At 42.2% G+C, this 23481-nt stretch overlaps 1 protein-coding gene across 1 annotated transcript; it reads right to left on the bottom strand.

Moving 5' to 3' along the window:
• Positions 1-3803: 3803 nt before the first annotated feature.
• On the bottom strand, positions 3804-22832 carry LOC106612024 (ectonucleotide pyrophosphatase/phosphodiesterase family member 7). The gene is made up of 6 exons (XM_014212803.2): positions 22324-22832; positions 12699-12844; positions 11878-12510; positions 11418-11661; positions 5878-5995; positions 3804-5731 (listed from the first exon to the last, which is right to left on the bottom strand). The coding sequence occupies exons 1-6, from the start codon at positions 22595-22597 to the stop codon at positions 5671-5673; spliced, it is 1476 nt and encodes a 491-aa protein (XP_014068278.2). The 5' UTR covers positions 22598-22832; the 3' UTR covers positions 3804-5670.
• Between the last annotated feature and the right edge of the window lie 649 nt (positions 22833-23481).

Genomic DNA, 23481 nt, shown 5'->3' with positions numbered 1-23481 from the left:
AGTATGTGAACCCTTGGATTTAAGAACTGGTTGACCCTCCTTTGGCAGCAATAACCTCAACCTAACATTTTCTGGTGTTGCGGATCAGACCTGCACAACGATCAGGAGGAATTTTGGGCCATTCCTCTTTACAAATCTGTTTCAGTTCAGCAATATTCTTGTGATGTCTGGTGTGAACTGCTCTCTTGAGGTCATGCCACAGCATCTCAATCGGGTTGAAGTCAGGACTCTGACTGGGCCACTCCAGAAGGTGTATTTTCTTCTGTTGTTGATTTACTTCTGCGTTTTGGGTTGTTGTCCTGTTGCATCACCCAACTTCTGTTGAGCTTCAACTGGTGGACAGAGACTAACGTTCTCCTGCAAAATGTCTTGATAAACTTGGGAATTCATTTTTCCATCGATGATAGCAAGCGGTCCAGGCTCTGAGGCAGCAAAACAGCCCCAAACCATGATGCTTCCTCCACAATAATTTACAGTTGGGATGAGATTTTGATGTTGGTGTGCTGTGCCTTTTTTTTCCTCCACACAGTGTTGTTACTAACAACTCAGCTGTAGTTTCAACTGTCCACAGAATATTTTGCCAGTAGCACTGTGGAACATCAAGGTGCACTTCTGCAAACTTCAGACATGCAGAAATGTTTTTTTTTTGGACAGCAATGGCTTCTTCCATGGTGTCCCCACATGAACAACATTATTGTTTAGTGTTTTACGTATCGTAGACTCGTCAGAGATATTAGCATGTTCCAGAGATTTCTGTATGTCTTTAGCTGACATTCTAGGATTCTTCTGCGCTGTGCTCTTGCAGTCATCTCTGCAGGATGACCACTCCTAGGGAGAGTAGCAACAGTGCTAAACTTTCTCCATTTATAGACAATTTGTCTTACCGTGAACTGACAAACATCAAGGCTTTTAAAGATACTTTCGTAACCCTTTCCAGCTTCATGCATGTCTTCTGAGCGCTCTTTTGTTTGAGGCATGGTTCACATCAGGCAATGCTTCTTGTGATTAGCAAACTCAAATTTTATGTGTTTTTTATAGGGCAAGGCAGTTCTAACCAACATCTCCAATCTCGTCTCATTGATTGGACTCCAGGTTAGCTGACTCCTGACTCCAATTAGCTTATGGAGAAGTAATTAGCCTAGGGGTTCACATACTTTTTCCAACCTACACAGTGAATGTTTAAATGATGTATTCAATATAGACAAGAAAAATACAATAGTCTGTGTGTTATTAGTTTAAGCACACTATGTGTGTCTATTGGTGTGACTTAGATGAAGATCAGCTCAAATTTGATGACCAATTTATGCAGAAATCCAGGTAATTCCAAAGGGTTCACATAATTGAATGTACAGTGGCATTGGTCCTGTTCCTTTAAGAAAGTGAAATAGAGCCCTAGACACCGCTCCCCCCCCCCCACTATACCACCCAAAACCCAACCCTATCCAGTCACTCTGACCCTTTCACACAATCTCTCAGCATCTCAAATAAAATTGTATTTGTCACATGCACCAAATACGACAGGTGTAGACCTTACTGTGAAATGCTTACTTACAAGCCATTAACCAACAATGCAGTTTTAAGAAAATAGTGTTAATTGGATGAATTGTTCAGCAGTCTTATGGCTTGGAGGTAGAAGCTGGTAAGGAGCCTTTTGGACCTAGACTTGGGCGCTCCGGTCCCGCTTGCCATGCGGTAGTAGAGAGAACAGTCTATGACTTGGGTGACTCTAGTCTGACAATTTTTTATATATCTACGTCATACAGTTCACAAAATATCAACACATGCTCCACTGTTTCCTCCACTAAAAACTCATCACACAGACCTGTTTCATGTCTCCCCATCATCCACAAAGTGGCATTCAAACCTGTGTGCCCAAACTGTAGTCTACTCCACACAACTTCCTCTCTCTTACATCCCATACTCCCCACCTCTTCCTTTACTGACCGATGCGCACAATAAAATTGCCTCCTCTTACTACTAGCATCCCACTCCCTTTGCCAAAGCTCGAGCCCTTTTGCCCCGATCAAGGACTTGACTTCCCTGCGGCCCAGCGGGACCTGAATATCTACCCCCTCTCTCATCACAGCACACTCAGCCACCACGTCGGCCTTCTCATTACCCTCTACACCCACATGGGTGGGAGCCCAGCAAAAGCTTACCACCACTCCAATTCCATTAACGGCACCATCATCCCCACAAACAAGACTCCCCTTTCCAACCTTCCCGTCTTCACACTAATAAACACTTCAGCCGAATCAGAGCAGATCACCACTCAGTGGTTTCACCTCCTACACTCATCTCAAACCTATAATCATGGCCATCAACTCGGCCGCATACACTGACACATAATCAGTTAAACATTTACTGAAATATTGTACACAGCGCATTCAGAAAGTATTCAGACCCCTTGACTTTTTCCACATTTTGTTACGTTACAGCCTTATTCTAAAATGGATTCAACCTTTAAATTTTATCAATCTACATACAATACCCCATAAAAAAAAGCAAAAACAGGTTTTTAGAAATGTTTGCACATCTCTTAAAATTAAAAAACAGAAATACCTTATTTACATAAGTATTCAGACCCTTTGCTATGAGGCTCGAAATTGAGCTTGATCATCCTTGAGATGTTTCTACAACTTGATCGCAGTCCACCTGTGGTAAATTCAATTGATTGGACATGATTTGGAAAGGCACACACCTGTCTTTATAAGGTCGCAAAGTTGACAATGCATGTCAGACCAAAAACCAAGGCACGAGGTCAAAGGAATTGTCCGTAGAGCTCCGAGACAGGATTGTGTCAAGGCACAGATCTGGGAAAGGGTACTAAAACATTTCTGCAGCATTGAAGGTCCCCAAAACACAGCGGCCTCCATCATTCTTAAATGGAAGAAGTTTGGAACCACCAAGACTCCTCCTAGAGCTGGTCACCCGGCCAAACTGAGCAATCGGGGGAGAAGGGCCTTAGAGCTCCAGAGTTCCTCTGTGGAGATGGGAGAACCTTCCAGATGGACAACCATCTCTGCAGCACTCCACCAATCAGGCCTTTATGGTTGAGTGGCCAGACGGAAGCCACTCCTCAGTAATAAGGCACATGACTACCCGCTTGGAGTTTGCCAAAAGGCACCTAAAGGATTCTCAGGCCATGAGAAACAAGATTCGCTGGTCTGATGAAACCAAGATTTAACTATTTGGCCTGAATGCCAAGCGTCACGTCTGGAGGAAACCTGGCACCATCCCTACGGTGAAGCATGGTGGTGGAAGCAACATGCTGTGGGGATGTTTTTCAGCCGCAGGGACTGGTAGATTAGTCAGGATCGAGGCAACGATGAACAGAGCAAAATACAGAGATTCTTGATGAAAACCTGCTCCAGAGTGAAGGTTCACCTTCCAACAGGACAATGACCATAAGCACACAGCCAATACAATGCAGGAGTGGCTTCGGGACATGTCTCTGAATGTCCTTGAGTGGCCCAGCCAGAGCTTGGACATGACCTATAAATAGCTGTGCAGCGACGCTCCCCATCCAACCTGACAGAGTTTGAGAGGACATGCAGAGAAGAATGGGAGAAACTCCCCAAATACAGGTGTGCAAAGTTTGTAGCGCCATACCCAAGATGACTTGAGGCTGTAATTGCTGCCAAAGGTGCTTCAACAAAGTACTGAGTAAAGGATCTTAATACTTATGTAAATGTGATATTTAGTTTATTTTTTAATACGTTTGCAAAAAAATATATATACAGTGCCTTGCAAAAGTATTCACCCCCCTTGGCATTTTTCCTATTTTGTTGCATTACAACCTGTAATTTAAATGGATTTTTATTTGGATTTCATGTAATGGACATACACAACATAGTCCAAATTGGTGAAGTGAAAAAGATAACATGTTAAAAAAAAAAAACTTTTCTCAACCGAAACACTCTAATGCACTTATCCTCTTGCTCAGTTGTGTAGCCGGGGCCTCCCACTCCTCTTTCCATTCTGGTTAGAGCCAGTTTGCGCTGTTCTGTGAAGGGAGTAGTACACAGAGTTGTACGAGATCTCCAGTTTCTTGGCAATTTCTCACATGGAATAGCCTTCCTTTCTCATAACAAGAATAGACTGACGAGCTTCAGAAGAAAGTTATTTGTTTCTGGCCATTTTGAGCCTGTAATCAAACCCACAAATGCTGATGCTCCAGATACTCAACTAGTCTAAAGGAGGACAGTTTATTGCTTCTTCAATCAGGACAACAGTTTTCAGCTGTGCCAACATATTTGCAAAAGGGGTTTCTAATGATCAATTTGCCTTTTAAAATGATAAACTTGGATTAGCTAACACAACGTGCCATTGGAACACAGAAGTGATGGTTGCTGATAATGGGCCTCTGTACGCCTATGTAGATATTCCCTAAAAAAGCAAAATCTGCCGTTTACAGCTACAATAGTCATTTACAACATTAACAATGTCTATTCTGTATTTCTGATCAATTTGATGTTATTTTAATGGACAAAAAAATTGGTTTTCTTTCAAAAACAAGGACATTTCTAAGTGACCCCAAACTTTTGAACGGTAGTGTAGTTACTGCAGTCAAAACATGCTGGAACTAAGCCAAAGTGCAGTAACTTTAGTTACTGCTGTTTGCCTTGGTTTCTACTTGTATTTTGCAGTTACTGCAAATTTCACATTCCATTTTCTCTGACTGAACAAAATTGAACCAGGACACATTGTCACAAGAATAAAATACAGATGCTACAGAGCCTGATTTCAGTCTTAACTCAATTTTGACCAAAAGGGTAGTTACTGCATTTTGCCGTTGTAGGGGAGATTAGTGTGTAAGCTTGCAGACTTGGGAGGCTGCAGGTTTTTTTCTTGGTGGCAATGTGACCTTTGGTTTATTTTTGTATATACAGTACTGTATTTCGGTCATCATTTAGAAATAACAATAATCTGATTGGGCAGCTGCACAGTAAAATCAATGGTGTACCTTTAACTCTGAAAGTGTAAAACATACACTATTCAGTGAACATATGAGTCCACTGTATCAAATCAAATCAAATTTATTTATATAGCCCTTCGTACATCAGCTGATATCTCAAAGTGCTGTACAGAAACCCAGCCTAAAACCCCAAACAGCAAGCAATGCATGTGAAAGAAGCACGGTGTACTGGTGTTAAAATAACACTTTTGAAAGTGTTAAATATTTAACTATGCTGCAGTGTTCCCCATTTAACTCAGTGTTCAAAGGAACTCGATTGTGGTGTTTGCATAGCTCTACTGTATAGCTCCAAGTTAAGGTTGCTATCTTCTGCATACATGCATCCGACACCTGGTCGCATACGCATACCTCTCACATTTATGCACACATAAAATCAGGTTACAGACCATGTAGCTACCAGGTTACAGACCATGTAGGCCTAAGACCCTTAGACATAACGAGTGCAGCAAAATCAATAAGCTTGTTATTGGTTTTGTAACATACTGTAGGGTTGAACCGGGTGTGGACATGAAGCCAGGGTTAGAGCTAGGGTTAGAGTTAGGGTGTTGGTATCCCTGATACACTGATACAGATTTATATTGCATTGGTATAAAAACGACATTCTATTTGGTTAAACTAGGACATTAGCACTCAAATCACACAGAAGCCCAATAACTTGTTAAACAAATGACTGCCCACAAAGGTAATGGTTTTCAAAAGGAGGTTTGTTTATCGGACTCTTTTTCATTGAGATCCTCGTGGGTGACTTCAGATCTGTAACAGAAAGTGAGAGGGCAAGATAGTAGTCAGTACTACAGACGTGTGATAGTCATGTAAAGATGTTGCTGAGACAGATTACAATAGAATAGAATACAATAAAAAGTATTGTCCTCTGAGAAGGACATTCAAATGTAGCCTACCTTTTGTCCATTTTAGTCCTTTTCAACATGGCATGAGCTGTGGTGACAACAAACACCAGAGCTAATATACCAGCAACCGATGACAGGCCGATGAAGACATCCCACTGGATGTCCCTGTCTAGAAAACATTTACAAATAAATTAGACTATCATAGTGCAGTGTACTACCAGGAGAAGCAGGACTGAATGCAGTGGGTGTATTCTGAGTGTGTACCACTGGACACACGTGCGCACGCACACACGCCTGCTCACACGCACACAAAGACAAACACAAACTTGAACCTTTTGTAATTTCAGAGTCTTTATGACAAGTTGTGCTACAATCTGTTCGTTGATACACAGCAAATTCTCAGTGTTAAATGAACACTGAAATTGTGAACCCGTATAGACACTGAAAAGTTAACACACTCCTTGGTGTAAAGCTTTATTTCCCAGAGTGCCAAACCTTTTGAGAGAATTTTAGAGTTACCACCCATGATTATATTTGTTAGTGAGAGACATGGTTCTTGCATTCAACCATTTTCAATCCTGTGGACTTCACCAAGTGAGATCCCAAGATAATGTTATCATTGAAATTGTATTATTAAACACAATACATATTTCATAAGGCCTCATTTTAAGGGCCTATGCTCTAAAACATAACAATTAATTCTGTAAATATTGAACTAACACTCTTTGGTGTAAAATAACTCCAGTGTTGGTGTTAATAACCAGAGCTAAACCAAAACCAAGCCCATCATTATCAGACTTCACAAAATGCTCTATCGCAGGTTGTTTTTATGAATTATCTGTTTCAATGTCTACGTTTTTTCATTTACATTAATTAATCAATCAATCTTATGCTTCTCAAATATAAATGACATACATTTTCTTAACTAATCCAATATGTTACTTTTATTTAATTCACCCTTTACTGAAAAGGTTGATCCAGTATATATTGTGACGACCCTCCCACTCTGTCTGCCGTATTCTCTCTCTTTGTTCTTGTTTCCTTATTAGGATGCAGGTGGGCGGAGTTGGAAGGGTCGTCAGCTAAATGGGAAGCACCTGGGCCCGGCTGTGTCCCAGGATAAATAGACCTCTTCCACAGTCATTGGGGAGACTCTCTCCATGCAGACACCTTGTTGGTTTTGGTTGTGTTAGTTGTGACTGACTGACTGACTGACTGACTGACTGACTGACTGACTGACTGACTGACTGACTGACTGACTGACTGACTGACTGACTGACTGACTGTTTTGGCACCCTTCAACACCCTGCATTATTACATTTATGCATGCAAACACTCACTTACACTACTGATTACACACACCATTGTTAATTACTTAGTTTACTTTATTTAATAAATATATATTTTTGATACTCCTGGTCTCCACGTTGTCTCCCTTTTGTTGCGAACTCTGAGCCGGTTTGTAAAAATATGCTTTAGGTACTCTCAGATTTCAGTTTTCCCAACCCTGGCGGTCATTCTGAATGTGGTTGTGGGTGATAAAAAATTCTGAAGGTTGGATATCCCCAATATGGCTTGATATCAATAGGAATTACACAGCTTTGCAAGTCAGCATAATGTGACAGGTTGTGTGAATAACCCAACATGTTGGGTTGTTCAGATTACCCAAACATGGGTTAATTTAACCATTAACTGGGTTTTTAATTGGTTTCCTTCTGGGTTGACCAGCAGTCTTTTTAAAGGTCATGAACGGTCAAAATCATGTTTTTCATAAAATTGGACATTCGGATGATACTAGATCAAAGTATGATGACCAAAGTAAGAAAAATTACTGTTGCTTCTACATTGATAAAGTATTTTTTTGTTTGTTTTACCTTTATTTAACTAGGCAAGTCAGTTAAGAACAAATTCTTATTGATAAAGTTTGATCATAGTTACTGGTCCCCTCCCCCATGTCAATCAGATGGATTCAGGAGACTGGATTATTAAGGGGATAGGGTGACATCACCCTAATTCTAACTGTATTACACCAAAAGCAACATGATATTTTCTTACCTAGTGTAAATAAGTATTGCCTTGTAACCAACATTGGAGAAGGTGCGTTTGCGGAGGGGCGTGGTTTATATAGCTAAATAGCTACTCGACTGGTGCCAAAACTTGACTGTGGGGTGTCACAAATATAACTAAAAGTTTAGGCTATTCATCTATGGCACTATTAATTTGTGCCTGGTGTTAGCTAGTTAGTGGCTAGCTAGGTCTTCAGCCAGCATGGAACAAAAGGTGGGGGGTGTTGAAAAACTCAGAAGTTGTTGACATGTTAACACATCCCAGAGATAACATGTAGTGTCGTTTTGTTAGATAAAATCCTTTTTTATATCCCAAAAAGTCTGTATAGTTGGCACCATTGATTTGAGTAATCCAGTCATTCAACTTGCAGAGAAAGGAATCCGAAAACCACTGGTCATTCTTGGTTTGGTTTCCTACATAGGTTCTTGCATATTTAATTTTACAGACACAAAATGTTCCCACCTTGTCTAACGTGTTTTATTTTGTCGTCATTTGGAAATTTTGCCCGAAAAATGTGCTGTTTCCATCAAGTTTATCATATATGCATAGTCACTTTAACTATACATTCATGTACATACTACCTCAATTGGCCCGACCAACCAGTGCTCCCGCACATTGGCTAACCGGGATATCTGCATTGTGTCCCAGCCACCCACTACCCCCTGTTTACGCTACTGCTACTCACTGTTCATCATATATGCATAGTCACTTTAAGCATATCAATATGTACATACTACCTCAATCAGCCTGACTAACCGGTGTCTGTATGTAGCCTCGCTACTTTTATAGCCTCGCTACTGTATAGCCTCACTACTGTTTTTTCACTGTCTTTTTACTGTTGTTTTTATTTCTTTACTTACCTATTGTTCACCTAATACCTTTTTTGCACTATTGGTTAGAGCCTGTAAGTAAGCATTTCACTGTAAGGTCTACAGCTGTTGTATTCGGCGCACGTGACAAATAAACTTTGATTTGTTTTCATGCCTGTCAGGACATTTTTTATTTAACATGTACTTTACTTGCATAAAAATGTTGTATGGTGGGCCTGCGGAGTGGCGCAGCGGTCTAAGGCACTGCATTGCAGTGCTAGAGGTGTCACTACAGACCCAGGTTTGATCCCAGGCTGTGTCGCAGCTGGCTGTGACCGGGAGACCCATGAGGCAGCGCACAATTGACCCAGTGTTGTCTGGGTTAGGGGAGGATTTGGCAGGCCGGGATGTCCTTGTTCCATCGCCCTCTGCGACTCCTTGTTGTGGGCCGGGTGCATGTACGCTGACTACGGGCACCAGTTGTACGGTGTTTCCTCTGACACATTGGTGCGGCTGGCTTCTGGGTTAAGCAAGCAGTGCGGCTTGGCAGGATTGTGTTTCAGAGGACACATGGCTCTCGACCTTTGCCTCTCCTAAGTCCGTACGGGAGGTGCAGCGATGGGACAAGACTGTAACTACCAATTGGTGAGAAAAAGGTAGGATTGGAAACCTGGTTAGTGATGCAATTTCAATGTTGTTTGAGTTGCTTTGTGTATCACCAAATTAGCTTGAGATGATTTTAGTGCAACACTGCTCACTGCATCCAAGTGAGTTGAGCTGTCAGTCAAAGAGCTGTCAGTCAAGGTGAGCTCATGAATATAAGTTCCCCGCCCACTCAGTCTGTCTTCTCAAACTTCCTGGTAGTTAGAAGGAAAGCCATGAGAGAATTTTGATTTTTATTTAACTTTGAGCATTTTTATCCCCCAAAAAATATTATGATATTTTAGCCACTCAAAAGCCTATTTTAGATGGGAATTAGAATGTCTGTTCGGGACCTTAAATGATAACATATTCACTCAGAATCTCACTTGGTAAAGTACATAGGACTAAATTGGATGTATGCAACAAGGATGTCTCTGTCACTAACAAATTCAGTCATGTGGTAACTCTATAATTCTCATGAAAACCAAAGCACTCTGGGAAATATGCAAAAAAGCTTTACACAAATCAGTGTGCTAATTCAATAGTGTCTATATTGGTCCACACTTTAGTGTTCATTTAACACTGGGGAATTTGCTGTGTAGGACACAATCACATGGCGATCATCCTGTTAGATTACGTTCTCATATCAAGGCATAAAACAAGATATGGATCTGCAACATTTATTATCAGAATATGTTATAATGTTTATCAGATACATCTGCACGGGTTCAAGGTTTAGAACTAGCATTGGAAAGATTGTTATCATGGGATAGGCATTTGGTAGATCTTACTGATGTCCTGATCTATCCAAAACATGTTTCCCTATAAAGGCAAATGTTCAACAACATGAGATAAGGGCCATATAATTCCCTGGGTAAACTTGAGCAATGGGGTGTAAGAAAAAGACAGCTTATGATTCTGTCCTTGGTCAAGCTTAAATTCATTTCCTCAACATTTAAGCTGTTTGTTGTTGAATATTGATTACTAACCTGTTAACAGTTGATGTGTCACGTCCTGACCAGTATAAGGGTTATTTGTTATTGTAGTTTGGTCAGGACGTGGCAGAGGGTATTTTGTTTATGTGGTTCGGGGTGGTGATTTATTTAGTAGGGTGTTTGTTTAGTTAGTTCTGGGTTTTCGGGGGTTATGTTCTATGTTTGTATTTCTGTGGTTTCTAGTCTGTTGTATTTCTATGTCTAGTTGATTGGGGTTGGACTCTCAATTGGAGGCAGGTGTTTTCTAGTTGCCTCTGATTGAGAGTCCTATATATGGGTATGTGTTTGGTTAAGTGTTTGTGGGAGATTGTTCTTGGATTGCTGTGTTGCCTTCAAGACTGTTATTTTGTCGTTCATTGTTTTGTTATTTTTGTATACGTGTTTGTTTGGTTTTTCCCTTCTTTTCCTGTCAATAAAGAAGATGAGTATACATGTCCCTGCTGCGTTTTGGTCCTCTCCTTACGACAACCGTGACATGATGACAAATAAAAGCTCACTTTCATGTGTGTCACGTCCTGACCCTGGTATGAGGTCATTTTTCCCTAGTAGATTGGTCAGGGCGTGACAGGAGGGTGTTTTGTCTATGTGTTTTGGGTTTTCTGTTGTCTATGTGGGTGGTCTAGAGTTTCATTCTATGTTGTCATTTTCTATGTTGTGGCCAGGTATGGTTTCCAATCAGAGGCAGCTGTCTATCGTTGTCTCTGATTGGAAGCCATACTTAGGCAGCCTGTTTTTCATGGGGTTTTGTGGGTGGTTGTTTCCGTTTAGTCTAGTGTACCTGACGGGACTGTTGTTGGTCGTTTTGTTGCTGAAGTGTTTTCATTCAAATCTAAGAATGAGCACAATACACGCTGTGCCTTGGTCTCCATTCAACGACCCCTGTGAAAATGTGATCAAAATATGTTTCTCCATTATGAAGCCAAAAGTACAAAAGAGTAATGTAATTCCATTGGTAAACCCACTTAATGGGGAATAGGAAAAGTTTATAATTCTGTCCAAGCAGCATTCATGTTTTGAATATCCAATGTTGTTCTGCACATAAATATTCTGTCAATAAATTATAAACTAAAAGGCTTACTCTCATAGGATCCCTGGTCCTTCTTGGGAACCAGCATCTGGCGGGTGACCTCCAGGGACCCATCGTTGACCTCCGGTTTGATGCCCAGGAGGTGGCACATCAGCGGGTACACATTGACCGTCTCAAAGGGTCCCACAGCCAGGTTCTTCTGGAAGTCAGGCCCCGCAGCTCTGAAGAACGGCTTCATGTCCATCATCTGGTTATCATAGCCGTGCTCTCCCTTGTTGTACTGGACTGGGAAAAACTGTACAGATGATAATGAAAGAGTGCTTATAGGGTTTTAGTGCAGAGATTGCAATGGTTTTTGGTAACAGAACTTCAATGCATGCCATCAAGACAGTACGAAGAGAGTTTGTTCTGACCACATGACCTGATCTGGAAAAATTACGCCCATCTCCTGAGTAGAGTGTATAAAGAACAACAATATAGTACTGTTAGGACACTGTTTCGGCACACTCACGCCATTGATGACATATCCTTGATCAGCGAAGAGAATCAGGGGCAGGAGGCGAGGGTGGTTACTATAGTGAAGCCTACCAGGCATGTCCTCCTTCTTATACACATGCAGGTGAGGGTGGCCCCCTTTCAGGGCCTGGTACACCTTCTCCAGCATTCCCTCTTTGGGAAGAAGCATTCCTGATGGTCCATAATCCACCAGTTGGAACTTGATATCCCGGAAGTCAAATCCTGGAATCTTGGACAGGATGATCTCGTCGACCAGGCCATTCCGGAGCACAGTGGTCATTCCGTGATCAGCCGTGATAATGATGTTGAGCCGATCGGAGAGGCCGTGATTCCGGGTGGTATCACGGATGTATCCCACGGTCCGGTCCACTTGTTGGACCATCTCCCGGCGCTCCGGGGAATCTGGTCCATACTTGTGTCCCGTTGCATCTGGTTCACCGAAGTACAAAGACACAAAGTCTAGGTCCTCCTTGGAGAACCACTGACCAATCACCTTGTCGATATTGATCCTCCAGTCCGTCTCATTGTTGTGCTCATAGAAACGAGGTTCCACCTGGCTGACCTTTACTCTCTCACCTTTGTAGGTGGCGGCCGTACCGGGGAAGTGGAGGGAGCCTGCCTTCAGACCCTGCATGGCAGAGGAAGGGTGAAAATGATTCTAACCCTATTTATAACGGAGCTGTAATACATTACAATTATACAGTAGCTTCAGACCCACCAAGGGATGTGGAAGGAATTAAGAAAGGTATGAGAGAGAGAGAGAGAGAGAGAGAGTGATATTATTTGTGTGTGTGTGTTTGTGTGTGTTGCACCCACTTGTCTCTGCGCTGTTATCCAGATGGGAAGACTCCCGTTGTCCCAGTAGGAATCCACAAACTGGGTCATGTAGTACTGTTTCTTCTCCTGGGTCGTAGTGTTGAACCAAATATTGTGGATCACTCCATGGTTCTCTATGTACCGACCTGAGGAACAGAGACAAGCAACAAGCAGGAGGCAGTTCCATGGTTAGAGACCTTATAAGTGGGGCTGTGAATGTGGTGTTGATAGACCTCCATTGTCTTGTTGGCTTATAATAGGCCAATAGGACCATGGACACTCATTCATCTCTTCTGGAGCCGGATGGGTTGCAGAATGGTGTCTGTCACAAAGTAAATTATAGCCTAATAGTAATCAGACTCTGGCGTTTGTTATATCATAATGTCTTAAACACAGAATGTTAACTTGCTTTAGCAATATTTTACACTGGGTACACCAAATATTCGAAACATCTTCCTAATATTGAGCTCCATCCCTTTTGCCCTCAGAACAGCGTAAATTCGTTGGGGCATGGACTCTACAAGGTGTCAAGAGCGTTCCACAGGGACGCTGGCCAATATTCCCTCAAATTTGTTTTGGCACAAAGAACATTTCAGGTATGCTGAGCGCAAACTTGAAAAGTAATAACATTTTCTGCAACTTCCGGCCCTTTTTACTGTGACCACTGAGGCTACCCCCTTTAAGTTACAAGTAGGCTACTGTGGCTATTTGATCATAATGTAGGTGTACCAGAGTGGACTACCATCAAAAACAATGGAGAAAAACGCATCACATAACATTTTAACATGGAAATATCTGTTCTATCATTCAGCCTACAGTAGCAGCCAATGTGTGGTGTTCAACACTAACATTCTTTGAGACTTTTGAAAAAAAAAACCTGCAGGGATTGAAATTAACCTGTTTATCCACTTGTCCTTCAGTCAAGGAGGTGACTAAAAATGTTGTTTCTGATGCAAGAAACCACTGTACAAAATAAAATTCATTGTTATTCACATACCATTATTACAGAAAATCAGACAAATTATGTTCTGCCTATTGGCTACTTAGCTTATTCAAGGCTGTCTTAAAATAAAACAAATTCCCCTTTAAGACATAAAAAAGCTCTTTACCTGACTCGCTTTTCAAAGATGGATCCACATTTTGTGCTCGTTTGAAGCAACCACTCCCCAATTGTTGACTAGAAATTATCTATAACTGAGCTAATAACTCACTAACTAGCAAAGAATATGAACAAATGTGCACACGTGGTTACATGCAGCTCTCACTTTGATCTCAAAACAAGCGCATCTACTTGTGACAGCTCATACTGTAGCCTAAACACAGTCCAGTTCAAAGTGAATGGCACAGATCCATATATGGCAATGACTATCTGCAAATAGGCCGACTGCAGCTCTGATTGGTTATGGCGCACTGGTCTGTGTAGAGTACTGGTCTGTGTAGAATACTACCCTGAGTCATGCTTGTCAATGCAATATAATCCTATTCCAATTTAGAGTACAAGCATGAGTCATGCCTTTCGATGCAATGGAATCCTACTCCAATGCGCTCTGCCTACAAGAAAATCTCTTGCACAGTTAGTTTTGCATACAAAATCTTGCATAGTTTGTTTTGTTTCGGTATATTACATTGAAAGTGGCTAATATTGCATTGATTTGATCACAATTCCAACAGTAGAGCGAAACGTTGACAGTGTTGACTAAAGGGGAAAACTGTAGAAAGTTGAGTGAATTTCAATCTCGTGCTTCTCTGCACAGGCTCATATTTCTTCTGCACAGCAGTCAGAGGGGAGCTGCATGTCCATGCGCAGCTTAGAGGGAACATTGATGCTGGCCTATGTTGACTCCAATGCGGCCGAGAGTTGTGTCAAGTTGGATGGATGTCCTATTCTTGATAGACACTGGAAAGTTGGAGTTGCAGTTCTTGACACACCTCGTTCAAAGGCACTGTTGTCTTGCCCATTCATTCTCAATGGCACACCTACACAATCCATGTCTCAATTGTCTCAACATTTAAAAATCCTTCTTTAACCTGTCTCCTTCCCTTCAGCTACACTGATTGAAGTGGATTTAACAAGTGACATCAATAAGGGATCATAACTTTCACTTGGTCAGTCTATGTCATGGAAAGAGCAGGGGTTCTTAATGTTTTATATTTATTTTACTAGGCAAGTCAGTTAAGAACAAATTCTTATTTTCAATGATGGCCTAGGAATGATGGCCTAGGAACTGCCTTGTTCAGGAGCAGGAACAGTTCACAGGCACATCACCACAAGGCCTATTTTACCCGAATAAGAAGCCATTCAGCAATTGGTTTTGGCTTAGAAAATAATTGTGTGTTTATGTTTAGGTGATTTGGGTAGACTTGCTCTAGGCCTATGAGGCTACTGGCTTAATTGGGCTATAGACAATGCTTCCCTGTGTTTTTTTTTCAGGGCTGTCACCTGTAGTAGAACAATCCATGAGTCAAACATCTGTTAAGACTTGTTGCTAGACTATTTTAGACCAAATAATTTTTTATCAGGGTGTTACTTTTGGACTTCTATGTTGATAAAATGTTGCAGACAGTGGTTACAAGCAATTGTAAAGCCCATGTTTTAATATATGTTTTGGGGAGATTTCAATCAAACGATTCTGTTACAAAACGTTTCTTAAACGGAAGCAAACAGAATGAAACGTGGAGGTGACCTACCTGAATTTGTCCAATAGAAACTCTTGTTTTGCTCTGTTTGCTTCCATTTGGTTCTTAAATGGTAAACGGTTTACGTAAGGAATACACCCCAGGGTTGTGAAGAAGTTGCTTGCGGGTCTCGATGGTGCACGCACATGCTCCATGTAGAAGTGTTGTATTTCGTCCTGTCAGCAAATCTTAAAAATGAAACATTGTTTCCAATTTTGATAGTAGACTTTTGATGGTAGCTAAACTGTTATGCCAACTGTGGCAGACCAGGGGGTTTGGTCAAGACGTTTACACAGATCAGACACAGACAGAGTATGATTAGCTCGGTTTCAAGGGTGTTTATTAAATAATAAATCAAAAAGAAAAGGTCTCCCCCATGAGACCCTCTCCGGGATACCGTCTTCTGGGCTCCAGGTCTTGCTGTATCCTGTCGGGCACACAAACTCAACTCCCTCGTCTTAGCTCCGGTATATGGAAGTCACCTCAGTTCCCCCAGTCCTCCCCTGTGTGCTGCCCTTCTGGCAGTTTTATGGGGCTTGTACAGCTGATGAGCAATCAGCCCTTGATTACTCACCAACTCCCCAATCAGCCCCAATTAGTCCTGGGTGGAGAGCCCGTCGAGACCTGGCACGTCCAGCAGATGTATACTCCGTCTGTCACCAGGCCTCGACGAGTTTCCCCCTGGTGGCTTACCTGCTGTGGCTGACCTTTGTGTCCTTACAGACCAGGGGAGCATGGTCCGTGACCAGGGTGAAGTGGGTACCCAACAGGTAATACTTGAATGTTTAGCACCCACTTCACCATTAGACACTCTTTCTCCACAATGGCCGAAAGTAAGTTCCTGGCAACATGGCACGTACCATACAAGGTGGTCGAGAAGATGGGACCTGTCAATTACCGCATACGGCAACCGGGGAGACGGAAACCTCAACAGATTTACCACATAAACCTGTTATAGAAGTGGCACGAGAGGACAGCCTTGGCCAGTTGGGGGCCATTATCGCTAACGAGTTGCATTGGCAAGCCGAAGCGACTGAAGATTGACCGTAGCTCTTCGATGGTTCTCTCTGCTGAGGTGCTCTTCATCACTGTGACCTCAGGCCATTTGCTGTGTGCGTCAACAACGACTAAGAACATACGATCCTTCAGTGGGCCTGCATAGTCTATGTGGACTCGCTGCCAAGGCTCCTCTGGGAAGTCCCATGGGTGTAGTGGTGCTAGCTGAGGCATGTTCCTCATCTTTTGACATGCAGAACATGACTTGACCCTGTCTTCGATAGGTGCGTCCAAACCTGGCCACCAAAAGTAGCTCCTTCATTTTCACCATGCCACAGTGCCCTGAATGGAGTTCTTCAAGCACCTGCCTTCTCAGTGGCGGCGGTATGATGACTCGAAAACCCCATAGCAAGCATCCAAACTGAACTGTGAGCTGGTTTCTCCTCACTAGGTAATGTTGTAGGCTGTCCGACAGCTTCTTTTCCACGAGTGACAATGTCCACGACCTCAGACATCACTGGATCAGTGTGGGTGAACTTTTTTACCTCGACAGATGTAACTGGGGCATTCGTCACTTCCTTGAAGTAGTAGATTTCAGTTTGGGAGTGCTCAGTGTGTGCGAAAGGTAAGGAAAGCCTTGAGAGGCTGCTCAGACCTTCTGTACTTGATATCGTACTGGTGAGCAGATAACAATAATGCCCATCGCTGCATGCGGCTGGCTGCAAGCGACGGAATGCCGGTGTGGGGACCAAAGACAGAGGTGAGGGGTCTATGGTCCGTCAGCAGTGGGATTCGTCGGCCAAACAGAAACTGATGAAATTTCTTAACTTCAAACACAATGGTGAGTGCTTCACGCTCTATCTGTGCATAATTGCTCTCGGCATTACTTAAGGTCCGTGATGCGAAAGCAATTGGCCTGTCTTCACCTGATAGCATGATTTGTGAGACAACCGCACCAACGCCATAAGGCGATGCATCACATGCCAACTGCAATGGAAAGTTGGGGTTGAAGTGGGTTAGGGCCTCTGACTGAGCTAAGGCTGTTTTCACTTGAAGGCCTCCTCACATCTGTCTGTCCACTTCCAGTTTGGTTTTGTTCAAAAGTTCATGCAGTGGCTTTAACATGTTAGCTAGGTTTGGCACAAACTTTGCGTAGTATGTCAGTAGACCTAAGAATGATCTCAGCTGACTCACGTTCTGTGGGGATGGAGTTTCCGCAACGACCTTCACCTTCGATGGCACCTTGTGGAGCCCCGAACTGTCGATGACGTGGCCCAGGTACTCAACAAAGGGCCGGATTTGCATTTGTCCTTCCGGACCCTCAGACCATACTCCTCCAATCTCTGTAGTGTAGCGTTCAGGTTTCTCATGTGCTCCTACTCGTCTTTACTGGTGATGAGTAGATCATCGAGGTAACATTGGACCCCAGTAAGCCTGCTCAGTATCTGGTCCATAGCTCTCTGAAACAAGGCTGGAGCTGAGGTGATTCCAAAAGGAAGCCTCCGGTACCTGTACAGTCCTTTGTGAGTCACCATGATCAACAGTTCTTGTGACTCTTGGTCCACATGCATCTGTAGATAGACTTATGTCAGGCCTATCTTACTGAATATTTGTCCTCCAGCTAAACCAGAAAAGAGGTTGTCAATAAAGGGTAGTGGATATTTTTCAGCAGCCAAGACTGGGTTAATGGTGAATTTGAAATCACCACTGAGTCTGAGTGATCCATCTTTTTTTATGACTGGAACAGAGGGTGTAGCCCATTCACTAACATTTACTGGATCCAATACTCCACTCTCGACTAGTCTGTTTAGCTCAATTTTAACTTTTGGTTTTAAGGCGTATGGGACAGGTCTAGCTTTGAAGCATTTTGGCTTGCTGTCTGGTTTCACGGTCAGTTTAACTGTTATGTCCTTCATACTGCCAAGTTCTCATTTGAACACATCCGCGTGTTTCCTCAATATCCCTTGTAGGTTTGTGTCCTCTTTTGCCACCATGTGAATTCCTGCCAGTTTAGTTTGATCTTTTCCAGCCATGTGTGTCCTAGCAATGCTGGATGGTTGCCTTTCACAATGTAGAGTGGTAGCTTTACCTTCTGTTTGTTGAGCTCCACTGTAACAATCACGCTTCCTCTCACTGGAACAATCTCACTGGTGTATGTTTTCAGCGTCATCTTTGTGGGCTGTAGTGTGAGGTGATGTAGTTTCTCCTGGTATACAGCCTCAGACAGCAAAGATATGGCTGCTCCTGTGTCCACTTGCATCCGTACTGCGTTTCCATCCAGTAGCGGTGTCACCCAGTACCCATGTCCATTGTCTGAGATGGACAAAACATGCAAAGATTCTTCCCCTTCAGACAGGGTATCACTTTGTTCATCCTCTGTGTGCTCCATTTTATGCACTTTCTTTTTGTACTCCCTGAAGTCCCTTTTCCTTTGTTCAGTACTTATGTTTGATTGTCTCTTTTTGTTTTTACATGCATGTTCGATTTGACTCTTTTTTCCACAACTTCTGCTGTCTAAGTCTTTGCACCAACACTCTTCTGCTTGGTGACCTGGTTTCCAACAGCGATAGCCTGGCTTGCCACCTCCTGCCTTGTTTTTTAACTCCGTAGACACCTTGTGCACTTGGGTCGATGCACTTAGCTGTTGTGCGTCTTTATTTGCCATTTCCATTGACGTACTCACTTCTATTGCTCTCTGCAATGTTAACCTGTTGGGGATAGGGGGCAGTATTTGCACGGCCGGATAAAAAACGTACCCGATTTAATCTGGTTACTACTCCTGCCCAGTAACTACAATATGCATATAATTGATTTGGATAGAAAACACCCTAAAGTTTCTAAAACTGTTTGAATGGTGTCTGTGAGTATAACAGAACTCATTTGGCAGGCCAAAACCTGAGAAGATTCCAAACAGGAAGTGCCCTCTCTGACCATTTCTTGGCCTTCTTTGTCATCTCTATCCAAAACAATGGATCTCTGCTGTAACGTGACATTTTCTAATGCTCCCATAGGCTCTCAGAAGGCGCCAGAACGTTGAATGATGACTTTGCAGCCCATGGCTGAAAAACAGTAGCGCATTTGGTAAGTGGTCGATCTGAGAACAATGAGACGGGCGCGTGCGTGCACGAGACGACTCCATGTTTACATTTTCAGTCTTTGAACGAAAACAACGACTCCCGGTTGGAATATTATCGCTATTTTACGAGAAAAATCACATAAAAATGGATTTTAAACAGCGTTTGACATGCTTCGAAGTACGGTAATGGAATATTTTTAAATGTTTTGTCACGAAACGCGCCGGGCGCGTCACCCTTCGTTACCCTTCGGATAGTGTCTTGAACGCACGAACAAAACGCCGCTATTTGGATATAACTATGGATTATTTGGAACCAAACCAACATTTGTTGTTTAAGTAGAAGTCCTGGGAGTGCATTCTGACGAAGAACAGCAAAGGTAATCCAATTTTTCTTATAGTAAATCTGAGTTTGGTGAGTACCAAACTTGGTGGGTGTCAAAATAGCTAGCCTGTGATGGCCGGGCTATCTACTCAGAATATTGCAAAATGTGCTTTCACTGAAAAGCTATTTTAAAATCGGACACTGCGATTGCATAAAGGAGTTCTGTATCTATAATTCTTAAAATAATTATGTTTTTTGTGAACGTTTATCGTGAGTAATTTAGTAAATTCACCGGAAGTGTTCGGTGGGAATGCTAGTCACATGCTAATGTAAAAAGCTGTTTTTTGATATAAATATGAACTTGATTGAACAAAACATGCATGTATTGTATAACATAATGTCCTAGGAGTGTCATCTGATGAAGATCATCAAAGGTTAGTGCTGCATTTAGCTGTGGTTTTGGTTTTTGTGACATTATATGCTAGCTTGAAAAATGGGTGTCTGATTATTTCTGGCTGGGTACTCTGCTGACATAATCTAATGTTTTGCTTTCGTTGTAAAGCCTTTTTGAAATCGGACAGTGTGGTTAGATTAACGAGAGTCTTTAAAATGGTGTAAAATAGTCATATGTTTGAGAAATTGAAGTAATAGCATTTCTAAGGTATTTGAATATCGCGCCACGGGATTCCACTAGCCCAGAGAGGTTAAGTTACTCTCAGTCAAAAAGGCGTTTCTGAATTGCCTCGCTGCTCATGCCACACTAACCTATCACGTATAGTGTCACTCAGTATTCGCCCAAATTCACAGTGTTCAGATAACTGTTTCAATACAGCCACAAACTGAGAGATTGATTCCCCCTCCTCTTGATTTCTCTTATGAAACCTGAATCTCTCTGCGATTATCAGTGGTTTGGAGAATAATGTCCTTTAAAGGTAGCCACAGTTTCATCATATGATTTATCACCAGGTTTTTCAGGCGTTACTAGGCTGTGCAGTAGATTTATGTTTTTCTTCCCATAACAGTCAAAATGTTGGCACAACGACTTCTGCTTTAATTCCATTTGCCAACAAAAAGTACTCAAAACGTTCTGTGCAAGAACTCCATTGTTCCACAGATTCATCAAATTTTCCTATATTTCCAACCAATGCAGACATTTTCAGTTTATTTTTCTTTCTTACACTTTTCAAATGGTCCCTTACTCCCAGACCCTTTTTTTAGTCTTTTAACTCATGATGACTTCACTTTCTCCCTCAGCGAAACTTTTCCTATCCCTCGAGCCTCTCGTTGCTGTGACATCAAAAGCTAGCTAGCTTCACTTGACTGGCTAGCTCCACGTTTTGTTTGCGTCTTTCTACAGTGGAAGAAATTATGAATTTAACTCAGACTTTCGGCCGAAGATAATGAGCACAAATGTGAGAATGTTTCTTCCTCGTCGCCAGTTTTGTTGTAAAGCACACTGTATTACTTTAACAACTAATATAAGGACAGGACATGAGACGGGAGTAGAAATTAACGTTGGCATTGTTTAATGCGTTTCACAGGAAGAACATTTCAAGTACTTCAATGTAGGTAAGCAAGGGGGGGTTACAGGTGCCTTAAAGGGACAAAACTACTACATATAATGATATGATAAAATTATATCTTTACATCAATATATATAATTTTTAATAAGTCCAGAAATCGATGTACAGTGGCAACTCTATCAAAAGTGTGCGAGTTTGAGCATGTGTCCATTAGGCCTATGGATTTTATTTTAATCAGCATGAATTACATTCAGCAATAAAAGCCCAATTTTTATTCCATAGGCTGGGATCCGCACTATGCAGCTGTTGCAAGAGTGCATTTTTCACTCGCTGTCCACTGGTTTCAAAAACAATGATTGATAGGCAGCTTAAACTTCTTGAATTCAACCATTATTGGGTTCAAATACACATTTAGATTTCTGAACAGCCATCCACAACAACCACCATCCATCCGTATGGCGCAAATAGCTAAATGAGAGAGCAGCAGTATGACTCACGTCAATGCGCTTTGTAGATATCACTTACGCTATGTAGATATCAACAATAAGTAATATCCATATCGCTGTAAACTACACCACTGCTCTCATTCTTACCTGCAAGCGTTTATTGAAATTGGATAATGTTTGGATGACGACAGCAGTCGCACCATTGGAAGACATAGTTTGGACTGTACAGCAGCCTACAAAAGCCTATTCCTGCTCTTTTCCTGCAATCCATCAAACACATTTGGTGTCTCATCATAGCGGCCTCTGACTTGTGATCAGACATGCTCAGGTGGAACAAACTTAAATTTGCGCCTTTTTTCAATGCTGATTTGAATGTTATTGACAAAACAGAGAAGTGTAAAATATTTTTTTCGTGAACATCCTTTCGGAATTTAAAAGTAATCCTTCATGTAATCATCTAGTTAAAAAAAAATATCTGTAATCTCATTACAATATTTTTGCTGGTAATATAACGGATTACAGTTACCGTTTTTTTTGTAATCCCTTACATGTAATTCGTTACTCCCCAACCCTGGCAATAGTTTACCTGTGAGCAGGGTGAAGTGTGTGGGGCTGGTGATGGTGAGGTAGGGGGGTGTGACGTAGGCAGCCCTGACGCCGTCCCGGCCCATCGTGTCCAAATGAGGGGTGTCCACGTCCCTGTCATAGTCCCAACGGAACCCATCGAATGAGATGAGCAGCAGCTTGTTGTTTCTGGAGCTCCTGTGGGGAGAATCCACTCCAGGGAGGGAGCCTTGGTGTGGGGCAGCCAGAGAGGGAGAGAGAGCCAGTAGGCTGAGGAGACCTAGCCTTAACAGCATGCCTTAAGCTACAGGGTCACCTCAGGAAGACAGTCAATGGTGATATGTCCCACAATAACCAACAATATGTCCAAAACACTTTGTAGTTGCACCAGAGTCCAAGCAAAACTCCCAACTCTAAGCCGTCTGACTCTAACCTCTAGCTCACTACTCTGAGCACCAGCACTACTGACTGACAGACTCTGTCCTGTAGCTTCCTACCCTTCAACTGACTATGTGCAATCACACTCTGATTCACTTCATACCTAGCGAGATAAAGAGAGAACACACTCACTGCATGCTGCGAGAGATAAGATATTATTTTATCTCTCTCACCCTATCGCTATCAGAGCATAAATCCACCTTTTGAGGTTTATTATACAGGCCTTGTTCTATTACCTCCTGTCTTATCTTCTCATCACCACTATTACAGTTATAAGGTTCATCTAAATTGATCTGAGGTTGTGTGTGTGTGCTTATTTTTTTGAATAGTTGTATTTTAGTTTAGTCATTATAGCCTTCTTTTATGTATGAATTATTTTTATGACCAAAAGTAGGATAACCTTTTTTTCTAATAACCTCTATTCCCCACCAGGTGGGGACAGTACTTCATTGATGATACATGGGATGCTGTTGAACTCTGCAGTCTGTCAGCTGTAACTGGAACTCACTGCTGGAGTTTCTGGGGTGCATTTAGTAGTCGCATTTAGTAGTTGCAGACCGCAGCAAAACATTTTGCAATGGAAACCGTTAACTCCAAATGGAAAACATTTTGCAACGAAAACTAGAGTTGTTATTGGACAAATTCAGCTAGGTTTCTCCCCGTTTTGTTCTGTTTGCTTCCATTTGTTTATCTTTGGTTCTGTTTGGTTCCTAGTGAATACACCCCAGGTAATCCCCACCTC

The sequence above is a fragment of the Salmo salar genome, chromosome ssa01 (assembly GCF_905237065.1).
Source record: "Salmo salar chromosome ssa01, Ssal_v3.1, whole genome shotgun sequence".
Lineage (NCBI taxonomy): Eukaryota > Metazoa > Chordata > Actinopteri > Salmoniformes > Salmonidae > Salmo > Salmo salar.
Note: the sequence above shows the minus strand (reverse complement) of the source record. Positions and strands in the feature narration are given on the sequence as shown.

Bases quoted from the DNA above. Each gene is read 5' to 3' on its own strand.
- LOC106612024 (XM_014212803.2), bottom strand. From the start codon at position 22,597: ATGCTGTTAAGGCTAGGTCTCCTCAGCCTACTGGCTCTCTCTCCCTCT. The intron at 12,845-22,323 runs GTAAACTATTGC...TCTGTTCCTCAG, and splicing joins ACACTTCACCCTGCTCACAG to GTCGGTACATAGAGAACCAT. The intron at 11,662-11,877 runs GTGAGTGTGCCG...TCATCTGTACAG, and splicing joins AAGGATATGTCATCAATGGC to TTTTTCCCAGTCCAGTACAA.